Source organism: Diceros bicornis, chromosome 23 (assembly GCF_020826845.1).
Source record: "Diceros bicornis minor isolate mBicDic1 chromosome 23, mDicBic1.mat.cur, whole genome shotgun sequence".
NCBI classification, from domain to species: domain Eukaryota; kingdom Metazoa; phylum Chordata; class Mammalia; order Perissodactyla; family Rhinocerotidae; genus Diceros; species Diceros bicornis.
Window position 1 is genome coordinate 42352890 of NC_080762.1, and position 16798 is coordinate 42369687.

The following is a 16798-nucleotide window of genomic DNA, read 5'->3' on the forward strand; positions in this document are numbered from 1 at the left end:
GGTGTTTATGTTATATCTAAATAGAGATGTCCAATAAGTCCAGAATTCATGAAAAATTTGAGTAATGGGAGAGATTGGGAGTTATCATCATATAAGCAGTATAGGTGGTCAAGATCTTGGGTAAGATCATCCAGAGAGTGTACAGTGAAAAGAAATTATTCTTTCTTTCATTCTTTTATCCATTCACCAAACTATCATTGAGTGTTACTAGAACCATGAATGAAGAAAGACAATGTATTCCAGGAGTTCATAACCTCTTGATCGCCAAGTCAAATGACCTATTTGCTAACCCAAATGTGTTTAACTTACTTCTGTACAGCATTTATTTGGTTGGCTGCTCTTTAACAAGAAAGCTCTCCTCCAGTGATATTTGGATCATCATTCCCCTGACTATCTCCCTATCTGTTCCTTTTTGGTCTCTTACTGAGATTCAGATTTTGATATTCACAGGCTTTCACCTTGGGTCCTTAAACCTTCATTTCGAACTCCAATTTTCCCAGTTAGTCTTTAGGTCAAACCGACTAAATAAAAACTAACATTTAGTTTAAAACTAAAAACTGTGTTGATAGCACAACACAGGCAATACTATCCGGAGATATACTGACAGGTTCTACCAGCTTGTGAGAATCATAATTGTTTTAACCTCTCTGAGCCTAATTTCTCATGTCCTGAAAATGGAAAAAATATATATTATTTTGCAAGGCCTTTGTTAATGATTAAGTTATAAATGCACAGCATCTAGCACAGTGCTCTGCACTCGATACGTACTGTTAATATAACCCATAACTTCAGATGAACACAAATTATGCCAAATTACAAATATCTCCCTTACCTAATATTAACTTCTATTCGTGAGTACTCAGCCTTCGTAGTGTTATTCAGGTTACATGCAGTGGCTCGCTCTGTATTATTTGCTTTAGAATCTGATAGCGTCAAAGTAACAATAGCAACCTGGCTCAAAGTAACAGTAGCAACCGCTTCCTTCCATATACCACATTGAGGGAAACACATTTTCCAAGGCTTCTTAAAGAAACAGTTCTGCTTAGCTTACTTTTAGCTTAGCTGAAAACTAAGCTTCGTCACAAAAACTCAGTCCAACACCACCCCGTCCGTCTGCAGGTCTCTGAGAGAAGAGGAAGCGGGGCCTTAACGTAGTTCACGAAGCAAAGTTAAAAACGTAGCTTTTATCTTTCCCGCGGGTTGCTAAAGGACCAACCGCACCAATATCCCGTCGTCCTCCGCGCCACTTCCGTTCGCGCATTTTAATTACGACACTTCGTCAGCTCTCGCGGTATCATCCGGTTGCTGAGGCCCTTTAACAAAGATCTCGCGAAATTTGTTCTACAGGCCCAAGATAGCCTCTCACCCTCCCCTACCACACCCCCAACCTGTCCTTCCTTTCTCTGGCTCAATCACAAAATTCTCCCCTCCCCTCCCTTGAGCTCACGGCCCTCCTCCTGTTTCCGATTTCAGGCCGGAACCGGAAGTCTAGTGGGCGGGGCCCGGCGGCGGAAAACGCAGCGGAGCCGGAGCCGGGACTCGGCTGTGGCCGCTGCTTCTGTCCCCGCCGCGGATCGCCGTGGCTCCAGGCTGAAGGTCGGTCCGGAGGCGGGTGGGCGCGGGTCTCCCCCGGAGTGTCCGGGCGGCAGCCTCCCCGGGCCCCCCGGGCTCCACAAGGGATCATGTCTACAGCCTCCGCCGCTTCCTCCTCCTCCTCGTCTTCGGCCGGTGAGATGATCGAAGCACCCACCCAAGTCCTCAACTTTGAAGAGATCGACTACAAGGAGATCGAGGTGGAAGAGGTGAGCGAGGCCTGGCACGGGGCTCCGGCCCCGGCCTGTCCCCGCCTCTGCCTGGTCCCGACTCTTAAGGCGCCTCCCCGGCCCCTCTGATCCTCTGGGCCCCGCAGGGTCCACCCCGGAGTCCCCACAGAGACCGGGTATAGAGGGAACTCTCCGCGTTCAGCTGCTCCCCGATAGCTCTCTTTTTTCCTCACTTCGGCACTCTTGAGTTTGGATTTGATATTCTGGTGCCTGGATTTGGGTCATCTCAAACAGGAGGATGGACTGGTGAGGTAGTGTGGTCCACCAGTTCCCATGTCTCTAAGTAGTAAATTCGTCAAAGACCGTGGCCGTTTTGGAGTTTCAGCTCACTACGACGTGGTGTTCTTAAGGACCAAGGATTGTATTCTCTTCGACTCCTAGCTCGGTGCCTAGAACGTAGTGGATGCTCAATAAGTGTTTGGTAAATTAGCACATCACCATGTCTAGTAAAGTGTTTCCCCGGGTACCGAACGGTTCTGTTTCGCTGTTTCCATAGAGCAGTAGCTGTAATATTAAATGTTCTGCCATCAATTGGACTAATTTAGATGAATTTCACCATTAATAATGTAGACTGGTCTAGAAGGAAAGATGTCTCGAGTAGCATGTTCTGAAGAGCCAACTAATGATTTCGGTGACAACCAGAACATAACAGACAGAAATCGCTGTTAGAAAATCCGAATCCATCCTTAAGTTATTTTAGAGCAAAGTAATATGTGCCTTTAATACGTCCCTTCTTTTCAGATTCACAGAGAAGTAGACTGTTTCTAAGAACCATAAAATTTAGAAAAGTAAAAACTATATGTTTTAAAGATACACTTCAGAAAGTGTTAAAACTTTGGTTGAAAATAGTATCTATCAGTTACCATTTATTTATCATTTTTAAAATATATTAAGCACTTTACATAACGTATGCCATAAAGAACCCTGTATGTTCTCTTTTGTAGACTCTCAAAGAGTTATCTCTACTTTAAAAGTTCAAAATTATTTTTAGGTAGTGGCAAACTAAAAGTAATGGGATAGTTATCATTCAATAAATAAATTTTTTTCTATGCGGGTTTTGGAAGAATAATGGATTACTCAGTCGTATTTTTTTATTGCATAAAGTAACCTTAGAGATCACTGAGAACAACCTCATTTTACAAGGTAGTGTAAGTGGGAAGAGTGAGGCCTTTAAAGTTAAAGGAAGGTTCAGAATATCAGCTATGCCACTTATTAGCTGTGTGATTTGGAGCAAGGTTCCTAACTAACCCCTTTGAGCCTTGGTTTCCATAACTGTAAAATAGGGATAATAATTTCTATTTCATTTTATGTGTATAATAGATCCTATTAGGCAATATGTGCAAAACACAGTGCTTGACACATATTACTAAGAAACAGTTCCAGAGAGGAACATTGACCTGCTTTAAGGTCACATGGCTAAAAGAAGGACCTGTGTTTTGAAAAGGGGGCAATTTGTGTGTGTGTGTGTGTGTGTGTGTTTTCTATTGAGGCTAAATTCTATTGAGGATAAATTCCTTTTTCAGAAGTGGATAGTTGATCCAGCTTTCGTGGCTAACATTCTTTCTTTTTTAAGAATAAAAATTCAGTGAGTCAGTATAAAAGAATTGCAGTTTTTAAATAAGCATTTACGTCTACTCTGTGGCGAACTGCTGTGCTTGTAGACTACAAATTGTTATATAATAATAACTTGTGCTTCATAGTCTACCAAATGCTTTCACAGACTTACATTATTTGAGTCTTACAAGGTTGGTTTTCCACACACTACTTTCTAAAGCGTTTACCTTCTTGCTTCTTGGAAGAATGAAAGTTACTAAGGAGACAATTATCATTTTGTTGCTCTTCCACCAAAGCCATTTAACTTCTGATTAGATTTTTATGTTTCCAAAGACCCTCTTTCAGTTTAGACAATGTTTCAACCCGTCTTTGGTATATTTAGGACATTCCTGGGGAGTAGATTTTTGGTTTTAGATGAAAATTTCTAATATTAGACAGTCATTTAGCTGTGTTTTTTTCATTTTTTAATGCCAGTTTATTTTCACTTTAAAGATTGAATTTGGATCTTTCTAATGTTGAGACTATTACATAATTTCCATCATCATTTGCATACATTAAAACAGTGTTATATGATCCAGGGTTCACCGTGGGCACTCGGTAACTATTTCTCAACTTAGAATCTGCTTCTAGGTTAAAATCATGAATAAGAGAATAGAGGAAGATGACCAGAAACAAAAAGTATTTTACAAGGTTTGCAGTATTTTGTATGGTGCAAATATATTGCCTATAAATAAAGAAAATTGTATTCTGTATTTTTCAGATAACAATGTAATTGAATCAGCGTTATATCAATTCAGTTAGAAACTATGTAAGAAAAAAACTCCAACCACAGACCAAATTTGCAGTCATTTGGTAGATGCATATTTTTTAGGCATCAGCTGATTTTAATCCTTAAATTCCTAATGTTGTGACTCAGTAATATCAGCATGACACTTCCTAAATTCAGTTCTGATATCCAGTTATGTAAGGTCTCAGCCTCAGAAACATACGTAGATTTTTTTTTTTTTAAATCATTTAGTTTTTACCATTCTGGATCAGAGTGTAGAAAATGTTAGAATAAATTGTAAGGTATGTACATTGGGGACTAGGTTGCAAGAAGTGGTAAGGGCAGTGTGGAGTGGTGAAAAGTGTACTGGGCTGGATATTTAGAAAATGTAGATGCTGTACTGATTCTGCCATAATATATTTCAGTAACTTTGAGCAAGGCACTTCAATTTTCTGGGTCTCTGATTTCTCACATAAAATGAGGGATTGAAGAAGATCATTTAAGGTCTCTTCCAGTTCTAAAATGAAAACACATTTATTGTTTGCTGTATTTATGCTCTATTTCCACAGTAAACTTTGACAGTGATCGTGATCTCCTGTGGAATGTAGTTGGTGACCAACTAATTCTGGTTAGGCAGGGCAAATGGTATCCCCATTTTGCAGATCTTGACAAGGGGTCAGAGTTTGATTTGCCAAATCCTCACGCCTAAGTAAATGGTAGAGCTGGGAATTGGACTTGAGATTTCTCACTTCTGAGTCAGTTGCTCTTTCCACTGGATTTATTTACAGTGTTGTTTTAGTTTTTTCTGAAATATTTTATAACCAAACCTTATTTTGAGAATGGGGAAACAAAATACTGATTTCCTTTATAGTAGTTAGTTCTAAGCATTTAATGAATAGTCTCCTCAGTGCACAATACTGCTTAGGTACTGTGGAAGATGAATAGAAGAATTCTAGGATTCTCTACTTAAAATTTTTGACTTATTGTGAGACTAGAATAAACACAGAGCAGTTAATAATTGCATTTTCAGAACCACAAATGTAAAACTATGAATATAATGTAAATTGAGCCCTTAAGCCATGATAGGGTTAATCACAGAAGGTTCCATTGAGTGGAAAAGAGTTTAAAACTAGATTGTGAATAAAGTAAGCATCACAGATTAGGAAGGGCACTAAGAAGAATTGTCTTTGCAGTTGTTCCTCTGCCTAGAATGCTCTTTACCCCAGAACTTCGCATGGCTGGCTTCTTCTCACCATCCAAGTCCCACCTCAGATATTACTTCATTAGTGAAGCATTCCCTGAGCAACCTAGATCTTTGTCACTTCTCTTATCCTTCATGGCACTTACCAGTAACCAAAATTGTGTATCCCCCAGCAAAATGTAAGGTGCCATATTCACACTTGTAACTCCAATGCCTAGCACCTGGAAGGTTTTTGTATAAATATTTGTTGAACCAGTAAATGAAGTTATCACAGCATAATCATGAGAATTTAGTTCCCATCTGGTTCTCTTATATTACATGTAATAAAACCAGAGGTTAAGATAAATTAGTAATTTGGCTAAGGCAGCATTTACACTAGAAATGAAATTTAATTCTCTTTCCAAATGTTGATTCCATTATAATGGAGATTATGCTGAGAAAATACTTTTGTTTAGCAGGGCTAAAAGATGCTGTTAAGGATCAGATGCTGTGAGTAAGCCATGTATTGGTGGGCCTTTACTAAAATGCTAAAAAGACCCTATTTGGCGTGGTTGCTTTTTAAAAGGGAGACCCACAATGTTGACCTCAAGTGTAGCATAAGAGCAAAGCATATATAATCATTGCAGCATTTATATATTCTTAAGCTTCATTATAGAGACACAAAGATTTTGTTTTAAAGGGAAATGAAGAAAGAACTTTGGCAGTGATGTATATTTTGTAGTTTTAGGTTATAGGTGTACGGGCAACTGATAATAGAGAAAAACCTCATTTGTAGCAGCCTGAATAAACTGAGTCCGTAGATTTGTTAGTATTTAATTATAGATATCCAAAATTATTAATAAACTCTTCCATGTGAAATATAGTGATCATTAGTTTCAGTAGAAATCTGGAATTATCACAATGAAGAGGTAGACAGCGATAATTTTTATATTGTGCATGTGTAGCTTAAAAGATGACAAGGGCATATTATTTGAAAGAAAGGCCTATTAAATGGGTCAGATGTCTTATGACAGGCTTTAAAAGACTACATGAAAAATTCAAAAGAAAGTTTGAATAATCAAAGCTTTACTTTTGTGTTATCAAATCTGTCTTGTCAGCAGATGGCAGTTCTACTCTGCCACAGTTTATTAATAGATATTGAAGTTCTGAAATAGTTGGAGGCTCCAAGTTCTAACTAATAAATGTAAGATCTATGCTTGTTCTGTCATGTTCCAAATTTCTAGCCAAAGCAATGGCAGCATAGCCAGGGTCTGCTCACATAGTCCACAGAACAGGGCCAAACCAAACTGACAGCTATAGTCACTAAACTAAAAATAACATGAATTGGGGACAATTAAGAATTATTTCATAGTAAATTAAGAGCGTGAGGGCATAAATCCATTTAGTTTATTTTATGTTGTTTTTGTTTTTAATAATTTGACTTGGATGTAGGAATGGAGTAGCCTTCCTTCCATCCTAAAGAAATTAGTTTTTAGGGGCCGGCCCCGTGGCTTGGTGGTTAAGTGCGCGCGCTCCGATGCTGGTGGCCCGGGTTCGGATCCCGGGCACGCACCGAGGCACCACTTCTCCGTCCATCCTGAGGCCGAGTCCCACATACAGCAACTAGAAGGATGTGCAGCTATGACATACAACTATCTGCTGGGGCTTTGGGGGGAAAAAATAAATAAATAAAATCTTAAAAAAAAAAAAAGAAATTAGTTTTTAAAGGAGTTGCTTTCTTTAAACACAGACAACAAATTCTGATTTTGATTTTTGTGCCTTTTAATACTAATCACATAGAAATATTCTATATACCATCTCTCATGTTCTTCTGTTATATTTTTTATTAAGAAATTAAATTTAGAGCCAGCCCTGATGGCCTAGTGGTTAAAGTTCGGCACTCTGCGCTTCAGCAGCCCAGGTTTGCTTCCCGGGCGGGGAACCACACCACTTGTCTGGCAGTAGCCATGCTGTGGCGGCAGCTCACATAGAAGAACTAGAAGGACTTACAACTGAAATATACAACTGTGTACTGGGGCTTTGGGGAGAGGAAAAAAAGAAAAAAAGGAGGATTAGCAATAGATGTTAGCTCAGGGGGAGTCTTTCCCTGCGGGAAAAAAAAAGGAATTAAATTTAAATCTGCTTTACTGTATGAGACTAAAGTTGTGGACCCAAAACCAAGAGGGCTGAACCATAGGAGGAAAGATGCATATCATAAGAGAATTAATCTAAGAACATTTTAGTTTAGAAAACATTCATAAATTTAGAAGGAAATATTTCTAAATTGACTTCCCTTTTAAAACCAAAATCCTCTTTACATTCCTCTGTTCTTCTGTTTTTACAGATGAGGGATTGTGAAAAATATCTAAAATATTTATTTCTAGGTTCACCATTTTGGATGGATGGGTGTGATGGAGGAGTTGCTTGTAATTTGGATGTCTGCCCTTTTTTACACTCTTGGTGAAAATTGATCTTTGGGGAAAGCTGTCATTCAAAATAATTGTTAATGATAATGTGTCAAAGAAACTTAAATTATTCAGATATGAATGCAATCCAAAAAGCATATTTGATTTGTGAACTTGAATTTGAAATTTTCTAGGAAGAAGTGACTTCCTTTCAGTGTTTTGTAATGTGAATATTAGCTTTTTCATTGTTTACCTCAGTTCTCAGTGTGTCTTAATTTGCCATTTATGCCACTCTTTTCTATTGACCTACCATGTATCAAGAAAAGCATTGTGTTGCTCACAAGAATTCTCCTTTTTCTTTCTTACTGTCTCAGTGCTCTGGAAAACTTCCATAAATAATATCAACAGCAGGGGAGGGCTCTCTGGTCTATGTGATGGCTTCCACTGAAGTATCTTGGCTTGCTGTTAATTATATTGTTAATATAACCTAATGTAGTCATTCTCAAACATCAGAATCCCCTCAGCGGCTTGTTAAAACACAGATTGCTGGGCCCTACCCTCAGACTCAGTAATTCCGGTTTGGAATCTGAGAATTTACATTTCTCACAAATTTGCGGATGATGCTGATACTTCTGACCCAGAGACTACACTTTGAAAGCCATTGGCTGAAAGCTTTTGCTGGTTTTTCTCTCCTTGGTTTTTGTTTTTGTGTGTGTGTGTGTGTGAGGAAGATGGGCTCTGAGCTAACATCTGTTGCCAATCTTCCTCTTTTTGCTTGAGGAAGATTGTCCATGAGCTAACATCCATGCCCATCTTCCTCAATTTTGTATATGGGACGCTGCCACAGCATGGCTTGCTGAGCAGTACATAGGTCCACGCCTAGGATCTGAACCCGCAAACCCCAGGCTGCTGAAGCGGAGCGCACGAACTTAACCACTATGCCACCCGGCCGACCCCGCTTTTGCTGTTTTCATATCTGCTTTCTTCTTGCAAGTCTTCTCTTGGCTTCTTGTGACACTCTCCTGGTTTGCCTGCTACCTTATTGACTGTTCCTTCTCAGTTTTTGCTGGTTCTTTCTCTGTTTGTGTTCTAAATGTTAAAAGTGCTTCAAAGCTCAGTTCTGGGACCCCAGCATTTACATAATATTTTTTGGTGATCTCTTCCAGTTGATTGACTAGAAATACCAGCTAAAAGCTGATGATTCTCCCAAGTTTTTGTCTCCTGCCTGACTTCTCCTTGACTCATGTATTTGCTTTCTTTCTTGATATCTCCACTCAGATATCTAATAGGCATCTTAAACTTTGTATGGCTAAAACAGAACTCTCTGTTATTAAATATATATATATGCTTGCTCCATTCTCTCTTATCCTTCATTAAACTGTTGCCTAATCTAGATCTTTTATTCTTGTCTTTTTCTACCCGACTCTTCCTGCTGCATGTAGACCATCAGCAAGCTCTTTTGACTCTACCTCTAAAACATATCCCAGATCTGCCCATTTTTCTACACTGCCATCAACCTTGTCCTCACAGCTATTCTGTCTTGTTTGGGCTGCTGTAATAGCCTCCTACCTGCTCTCATTTATATCCTTTAGCTTTCCTACAATCCATTCTTCACATAAGAGCTAGAATGATTTTTTTTTTTTTGTAAGGAAGATCAGCCCTGAGCTAACATCCATGCTACTCCTCCTCTTTTTGCTGAGGAAGACCGGCTCTGAGCTAACATCTATTGCCAATCCTCCTCCTTTTTTTTTTTCCCTAAAACCCCAGTAGATAGTTGTATGTCATAGTTGCACATCCTTCTAGTTGCTGTATGTGGGACGTGGCCTCAGCATGGCCGGAGAAGCCGTGCTTTGGTGCGCGCCTAGGATCCGAACCCAGGCTGCCAGCAGCAGAGCGCGCGCACTTAACCACTAAGCCACGGGGCCAGCCCTAGAATGATTTTTTTTTAATGTAAAATCGTATTATATCTTTCCTCCTTAAATTCCTCCAGATGCTTCCCATTGCACCTAGACTGAAATCCAGACTCCTTTCCATGGTGCAGAGAGCCAATCAGGATCCAGACTCTGCCTGTCCCTCCAGCCTTATCTTGCCTCACTCTTCCCTTCTCCTACTATGCACTGCCCACACCGAATGCTGCAAGTATTTCTCTAGATCATCACTAAAATGTCACCTTTCTCAGTGAGGCCTTTCAGGACTACCCTGTTTAAGATTGGGGTGGGGAGGAGTGCACATACATATATATACACACGCACACAATTATGCTCCTTTTCTTTTTAGCACACTTATCATTTTCTAAAATATTATATCTTTTTCTTGTATATCTTGCTTTCTCTTTGTCTCCCTCCGCAAGAATATGAGCAGTAAGAGCAAGGGTTTTGGTTTGGTTTGTTCACTTCCGTGTCTTGGGTGCCTAAGATAGCGCCCAGCCTATAGATGGGCTTCAAATATTGTTGAATAGGGAATGAGGGTTTTTTTTTTCCCATAGGGCCTTTACATTAGTTGTTTCTTCTTTAGTTGGTTCCTTGAGTCATTCAAATATCAAGTTAGTAACCTTCTCAGATGCCCTTCCCATACTCTTCAGCCTGAAGTTTCCACCAATCTCTTTGTCATACCATCTTATTTTTTTTTGTTTTCTACAGGGCGTTTTTTTACAATCTAATATTTTTCTTATTCATCTTTTTATCTACTGTCTGTTCTCCCCCCTCCCCTTAATTGAAAGTATACCTCATGTAGATCAGAGCCTTTGTCTTATTTACTGCTGTATCTCTGTATCCCAAATGGTAGCTGGATATAGTAGACATTCAAAAAGTGTTGGGGGGCCGGCCCTGTGGCCTAATGGTTAAGTTTGGCGCACTCTGCTTTGGCTGTCCAGGTTCAGTTCCCAGGCACAGACCTACACCACTCATCAGTGGCCATGCTATGGCGGTGACCCACATGCAAAATAGAGGAAGATTAGCATAGATGTTAGCTCAGGACAAATCTTCCTCAGCAAAAAAAAAAAAGTATTGGTTTAAGAAGTAAACAAGTGAAGTTCGTCACTCTCTTAGCATAAGCCTCACTTTCACCCCTTGAAAGCAAGAGACCTTACCCATTTCTCCCTGCGTGCTGATTAGGCCTTCCCCTTTAGCTTTCATTGATCCTCTGAAACCCAGCTGAGCTCTGCATTAGCTCCTTGTATTTGAGCTGTGTACAGCCTGTGATATAGGTGCCAACACTGTGCCCTACACCAGCCTTCTTCCTGCAGCCAGAACACTTTAATTTTCAGTTACCTTGCTTTTCTCGTAGCATGAGTTTTTCTGTATCATTTCCATGTCTGTTGGGACTGAGATAACCTGACTAGGGCCTCCCTCTAGCTATCTCCCTTGCCACTCTTACTTATTTGTAGCTTCCAATGTTGGCAAAGTATATTCTGTGAGGTTACTTCCTTCTGGGGATCTCAGTGAGAAGTGTGGGGGGGATAAGTTCTTTCTGCCCTCAAATCCCTAAGCCTATCCCAGAAGGGGAAAGGTGATTCTGTAGCCATCTTCACAGACTCTCACCTTTGGCTCTCTTCAGCTGGTGTTTAAAAAATTAAATACTATTGTTTTGTCTTGAATTTCTTCTCTACCTCCCCTTCATCCCATGAAGGCAGGGGTCAATTCTTTATACATTTTTTTCTTTTCACTGCTAAAAACTCTACATTTATGCCATTTGAAAAAATGGGAAGTCATATTTTGATACTGTGATATGGTGTTTTGTAGGATATGTATTTAGTCGTTCACATGACCAAAATATTTCTCGTATATATTTGGTCTTTGTCCATGGCCCAACTCACAGCCCCCAAAACCCTCCAAATTTCCTTCCTAAGTGATAAGAGCAATAAAGATGTCTTTTTGTATGTCTTTTGTTATGTTAATGAAGTTTCTTTTGAATGACACCTTAGAATGGGGGCTGGTTGCCAGGAGAACCAATCGTGTGATTAGAGGGTTGGAACTTTTAGTCCCACCCCTCTGACCTCTAGGGAGAGGAGAAGGGCTGGAAGTTGAATCAATTACCAGTGGCCAATGATTTAATCAATCATGCCTGTGAAATGAAGCCTCCATAAAAACCCTAAAGGAAGGGGTTTGGAGAGCTTCAGGCTTGGTGGACACGGGGAGATTGGGGGAGAGTGGCACACACAGAGGGCGTGGAAGCTCCGCACCCTTTCCATATACCTTGCCCTATGCATCTCTTCCATCTGGCTGTTCCTGAGTTACATCCTTTGTAATAAACCGGTAATCTAGTAAGTAAAATGTTTGTCTGAGCTGCTCTAGCAAATTAATCGAACCCAAGGAGGGGTGTCACTGGAACTTTCAATCTGTAGTCAGTTGGTCAGAAGCACAGGTGGGCAGAGGGACGGTCCTATAGAACCGATCCCTGAACCTGTGGGATCTGATGCTGTCTCCAGTTAGATAGTGTCTAAATTTAGCTGAATTGCAGGATACCTAGCTGGTATCTGAGAATTGCTTGGTGGTTGGGGAAACTCCCCTCCACACATTGGACTCGGTGTTCAGAAAGAAGAAATGTAATTCTTTAATAAGCATTGACTCTGTGCTTCTAACCTCACTCCTTTGAATTCATAGCAGTTATTTTTCTTATCATGTATTTCAGTTTATGTGTACAACCTTAGGCATCTTGGATTTCCTTTATGATCATTTTAGATCTGTTGTTGCACCGTACATATGAAATATTTTATGGCCCTAATGTGAGTGGAGGCTTCTTAAGGCATGGGCTCTCATCTTACATGAATATGCCTGTTTTATATTTCAGGGTGTTCCAGAAAACTGCTTTCTTAAGCAGAAGGGAGGTTTATCATGTCCTCATTTGCCTACATTTTGTTCCCGTGCTTTTACTTCAAAAGCTCAGAGTCAGCCATCGTCTCAGCACTAGGTGGCACTTGTGCATCACAGTCAGTTATACACACCTAACAGTTTTTGTGACAAGTGCATGATCCACAAATATAGTGTTTGGAATCCCTGCATGGGCGTTCCTGAGAATAAGAAAATGAAATAAGAAGAGACCTACTAAGTGCCAGCTGCTTTGATATATTTGTAAATACATGGTTGAAGAATATATTAAATTATTTCATAATCATTAATTCATAGTAATATCAATAGATAGGCTGGTCTCCATCCATACCTTGTTAGCCTAATGTTGTCATAAAGTTGAAATTTGTTTTAGGACCTATTTGCTATTCATCATGGTTAATTGTGAGAGAAGTGAGTAGTACAGCTCCTTACACTGATTCATACTCAACTCCAAGCACTTATTGTTCTTTTGTAGTATTTAAGGAAATGCCTGGTTTTGACTTATGAACCTTATAGATATTCACTGAGGAAAATGTAAGCATCTCCCTTTTGCTCTTGAGAAAACAGAAGCTAAAAGATGTTAACTTGCCCTGCATTAATCGCTGATAGGTAGACAGAGCCTGTATTCACACTGAGGTCTGGATTCCAGAGCCCAGGCACGCGCTTTCTATTATTCTATGATGCTAGTTTTAACCAGTACCCGTTCATGTTAATGTAACTGGATAACAAGTGCAAATGACTGATGTTGGTTCCTTTCTCTTATGAGAGGTGTGGAAGACAGCAAGAGCCTAAACAGCAGGAAGACCCTGAGCACCTAGGGCTAGGAAGGGAAAAAGAGAAAGTCACCAAAGGAAAGACTAGCTACCAGAGGTGTTGGCCTTCTTTTGCCTAGAGGCAGCCCAATTTCCTTTATTTATATATTTTTTTAAAGATTTTATTTATTTATTTTTTCCCCCCAAAGCCCCAGTAGATAGTTGTATATCATAGCTGCACATCCTTCTAGTTGATATATGTGGGACGCGGCCTCAGCATGGCCGGAGAAGCGGTGCGTCAGTGTACGCTCGGGATCCGAACCCGGGCAGCCAGCAGCGGAGTGCGCGCACTTAACCGCTAAGCCACGGGGCCGGCCCAAGAGGCAGCCCAGTTTCCTTTAAGTGGATCACATACAGAAGCTAATATAGAGTGACTTGGTTATTCTGTACTCTAGGCTTCAAATCCTGGCTTCTCTGAATACTCACTGACCGTGTGATCTTGGGCACCTTGCAACTGTGTGACTCAGTTTACTTACCTTTAAATGAGGAGGGTTAAATAAATGTGTTAATGCGTGAAAAGCACATAGACTAGTACCTGGCACATGGTAAACATTCAATAAATGTTAACCGTTTGTGTGGTTTTACACATTAAGCGACATGAGAAATGTCCTTTCTGCTTTGCATAATGTATGAAGTGGAATTTGAGCTGTAGCTCGAGTGGCCATACATCCCAGTTTACAGCTACTATCCTGGTAGTTATTATTAACACCCCCTTCTTTCTCTACAAAGAACCCATTGTAGATAATAATTATTCGATCACCCTAGTTGCAGCCAACTTTGTTATAGAAGAGTTTTGTGCCCAGGGTTTGTTCATGTAGGTTTGTCTAAAGTGAAGACTTGTCCTCCAAGGGAAGATAAAACTGCTACTTTCTGACATGTAATACAGATATATGTGTACAAATTAGGATCTCTAACATTCTGCTGTTAGACTGTCTGATATCAAACCACACTTGCTATTTACTAGCCATATAGCCTTAGGCAAGTTAGTTTACTCCTTTAAACCCTGGTGCTTCATCTGTACAATTAGGATAGCATTAGCCCCTGTCTCCTAGGGTTGAGTAAATGAGGTAATGTAAGTAAAGCACTTAGCTCAGTGCCTACTACATAGAAAGCACATCCTAAATGAGCTGTACAGGAAGGGAGATTTTTCACTTTATGAAAAGGCCTTGACACAAAGTACTTAGATCCATTGGCAATCGAAAGATTGGAGTAAATGGCACTTAACTGAGGTCCTTTACAATGATAAAATCTAGTGATTTTGTTCTAACGAGTATCAAAAGCTATTTTTTTTTTTTTGGTTTGTTTTTTTAATGTTATAGCAAATTTCAAACATTTATAAAAGTAGAGAGAATAACATGAGAAAGCAAGGAACTCATGAGGGTATCCATCAGTTTTAACAATAATACAACACATGGCCAATCTTTATTTTATAACTTTTGAAAAATAACTGTAATAACCTATATTTTCATATCATAAAATTCACAATGATTTGTACAAATATACTGAGTTTTACAACCATCACCATAAATCAGTTTTCAGACATTTTCACCACCTTGGTGGGATTCTTACCTATTTACAGTCAATCCCAATTTCTACTCTCAGCCCCAGGCAACGACTGATCTACTTTCTATCTCTGTAGATTTGCCTTTTCTGGACATTGCATATAAATGGAATCATACAATATGTGTGTCTCTTGTTTCTGGCTTCTTTAACTTAGAATAGTGTTTTTGAGGCTCATCCATGTTGTAGCATATATCAGTAGTTCCTTTTTCTTGACAAATAATAATCCGTTGTATAGCTAATAGCACATTGTGTCTGTCCTTCACAAGGACCAATCTTTTATCATCTATATTTTTATCCTTTCCCCTCTACTCCCAACTGGGTAAAGCTATTTTTAATTTCACAAATATGATAGCTCAAAACATTTTTTATATGTTCCTGCTTTTTATTTTTTCTAAACCATCTTCTCTCTATCCTCTCATTCATCTTGCCTGTTTTAGTTTGATTTTGTCTCCAAGAATCTTTTTTGTTTGTTGTTTTTGGTTTTACTTGAGAATGAAGAAGTGTCTAGACCGTAAACTTTCAAAGACTGAGACAAGCACATTTCATTATCTCCTCGCTTTAATGAAAATTCATACTTGCTCAGTGGCAAATCAAGATAGTGATGATTTCCAAAGTCGTCTTTAATAAGTCTTTCAGATTGGCTTCAGTTTTTCGTGTTCGGCTGGATCTATTTGTTTCTAATTCTCCTGGTTTTTTTTTAACTCAGGTTGTTGGAAGAGGAGCCTTTGGAGTAGTTTGCAAAGCTAAGTGGAGAGCAAAAGATGTTGCTATTAAACAAATAGAAAGTGAATCTGAGAGGAAAGCTTTTATTGTAGAGGTAAGTAGAGATGTCATTTCTGTTGTGTAGTTCTTCACCCAAGATACTCTGTGAATTTAATATTATGAAAAAAAGTGTTTCTCCGTTAGCAAGTTGGAATTTCTAAGGCATTGGTAGTGGGAATGGAGAGGAGGGAATTAATTCAAGAGATGGGAGATGGAGTGTAGGGAAGAGAGTACAAGTAGACAGAAAGAGTACAGATTTTAAGTCAGAGAGGCCAAAGTTCAAATCCCACCTGTACCACTTCCTAGCTGTATGGTATTTAGCAGCTCACTTAACCCTCTCTGAGTCTTATCTTAAATGTCCCTCATCTTTAAAATAGAAATGATAATACCTATCTTGCAGAGTTGTGAGAATTATACAGTATCTATAAAGTGCCCACCAGGGCCCAAAATCGAGTAGGTAGACTATTCAAGCAAAGTGATGAAGATGATGATGACAACAGTGACGTGGCTTCTTTTGGTTTGCCTAAGTCTGCTCAATGCCGTCTCTGGGATGGTGTCCTAGCATTTCTTGGCCAAGTTAATTTCTTCTTATTTGTACTTATCATGCCTTGTTCAGAACTCCTATTATAGCACTTTGCACATTGCTCTGTTTGTTTACATATCTATCCCCCAGCTAAACTGTGAGAGCTCTAGGGCAGGGATTCTGTGCCATTCTGGGCAGGCACTTAGGACCACAGTGCCTGCTACATAGTAAATAGTGATTGCTGAATTATTAAACTAATATTTTGTACCACCCTAAGATTTTAAAGTAAAGATGCTATGAAATCAGTTCCTCAAAAGTTAGCACTTTTTAAAATAAATGTTAATTTGTTACAGCTTCGGCAGTTATCCCGTGTGAACCATCCTAATATTGTAAAGCTATATGGCGCCTGCTTGAATCCAGTAAGTTTGTCACTTTTTCATTGTTGCCTGTCTATAAGAAATGACATGGCAGAAGTGTACAGTTGTGTAGTTTATGAAGCTATATTGATCTATCTTACATTATTTCTGGAAAAAAAATGTACATTATGTATTTGTTTCTAATCTGTTAGCAATACAATGTATTGG

General features: G+C 39.4%; 1 protein-coding gene across 3 annotated transcripts in view; it reads left to right on the forward strand.

Annotated features, from left to right (window-relative positions):
* Positions 1-1502: 1502 nt before the first annotated feature.
* MAP3K7 (mitogen-activated protein kinase kinase kinase 7) overlaps positions 1503-16798 on the forward strand; it is a 69704-nt gene continuing 54408 nt past the window's right edge. For all 3 annotated transcript variants that reach the window (XR_009223560.1, XR_009223559.1, XM_058566619.1), the window contains exons 1-3: positions 1503-1802; positions 15636-15746; positions 16568-16633. Coding sequence is in view for 1 of the 3 variants with exons in the window: in XM_058566619.1 (XP_058422602.1) it covers positions 1683-1802; positions 15636-15746; positions 16568-16633 (297 nt within the window). In the remaining 2 variants the exon portion in view is untranslated. The remainder of the gene's footprint in view (positions 1803-15635; positions 15747-16567; positions 16634-16798) is intronic.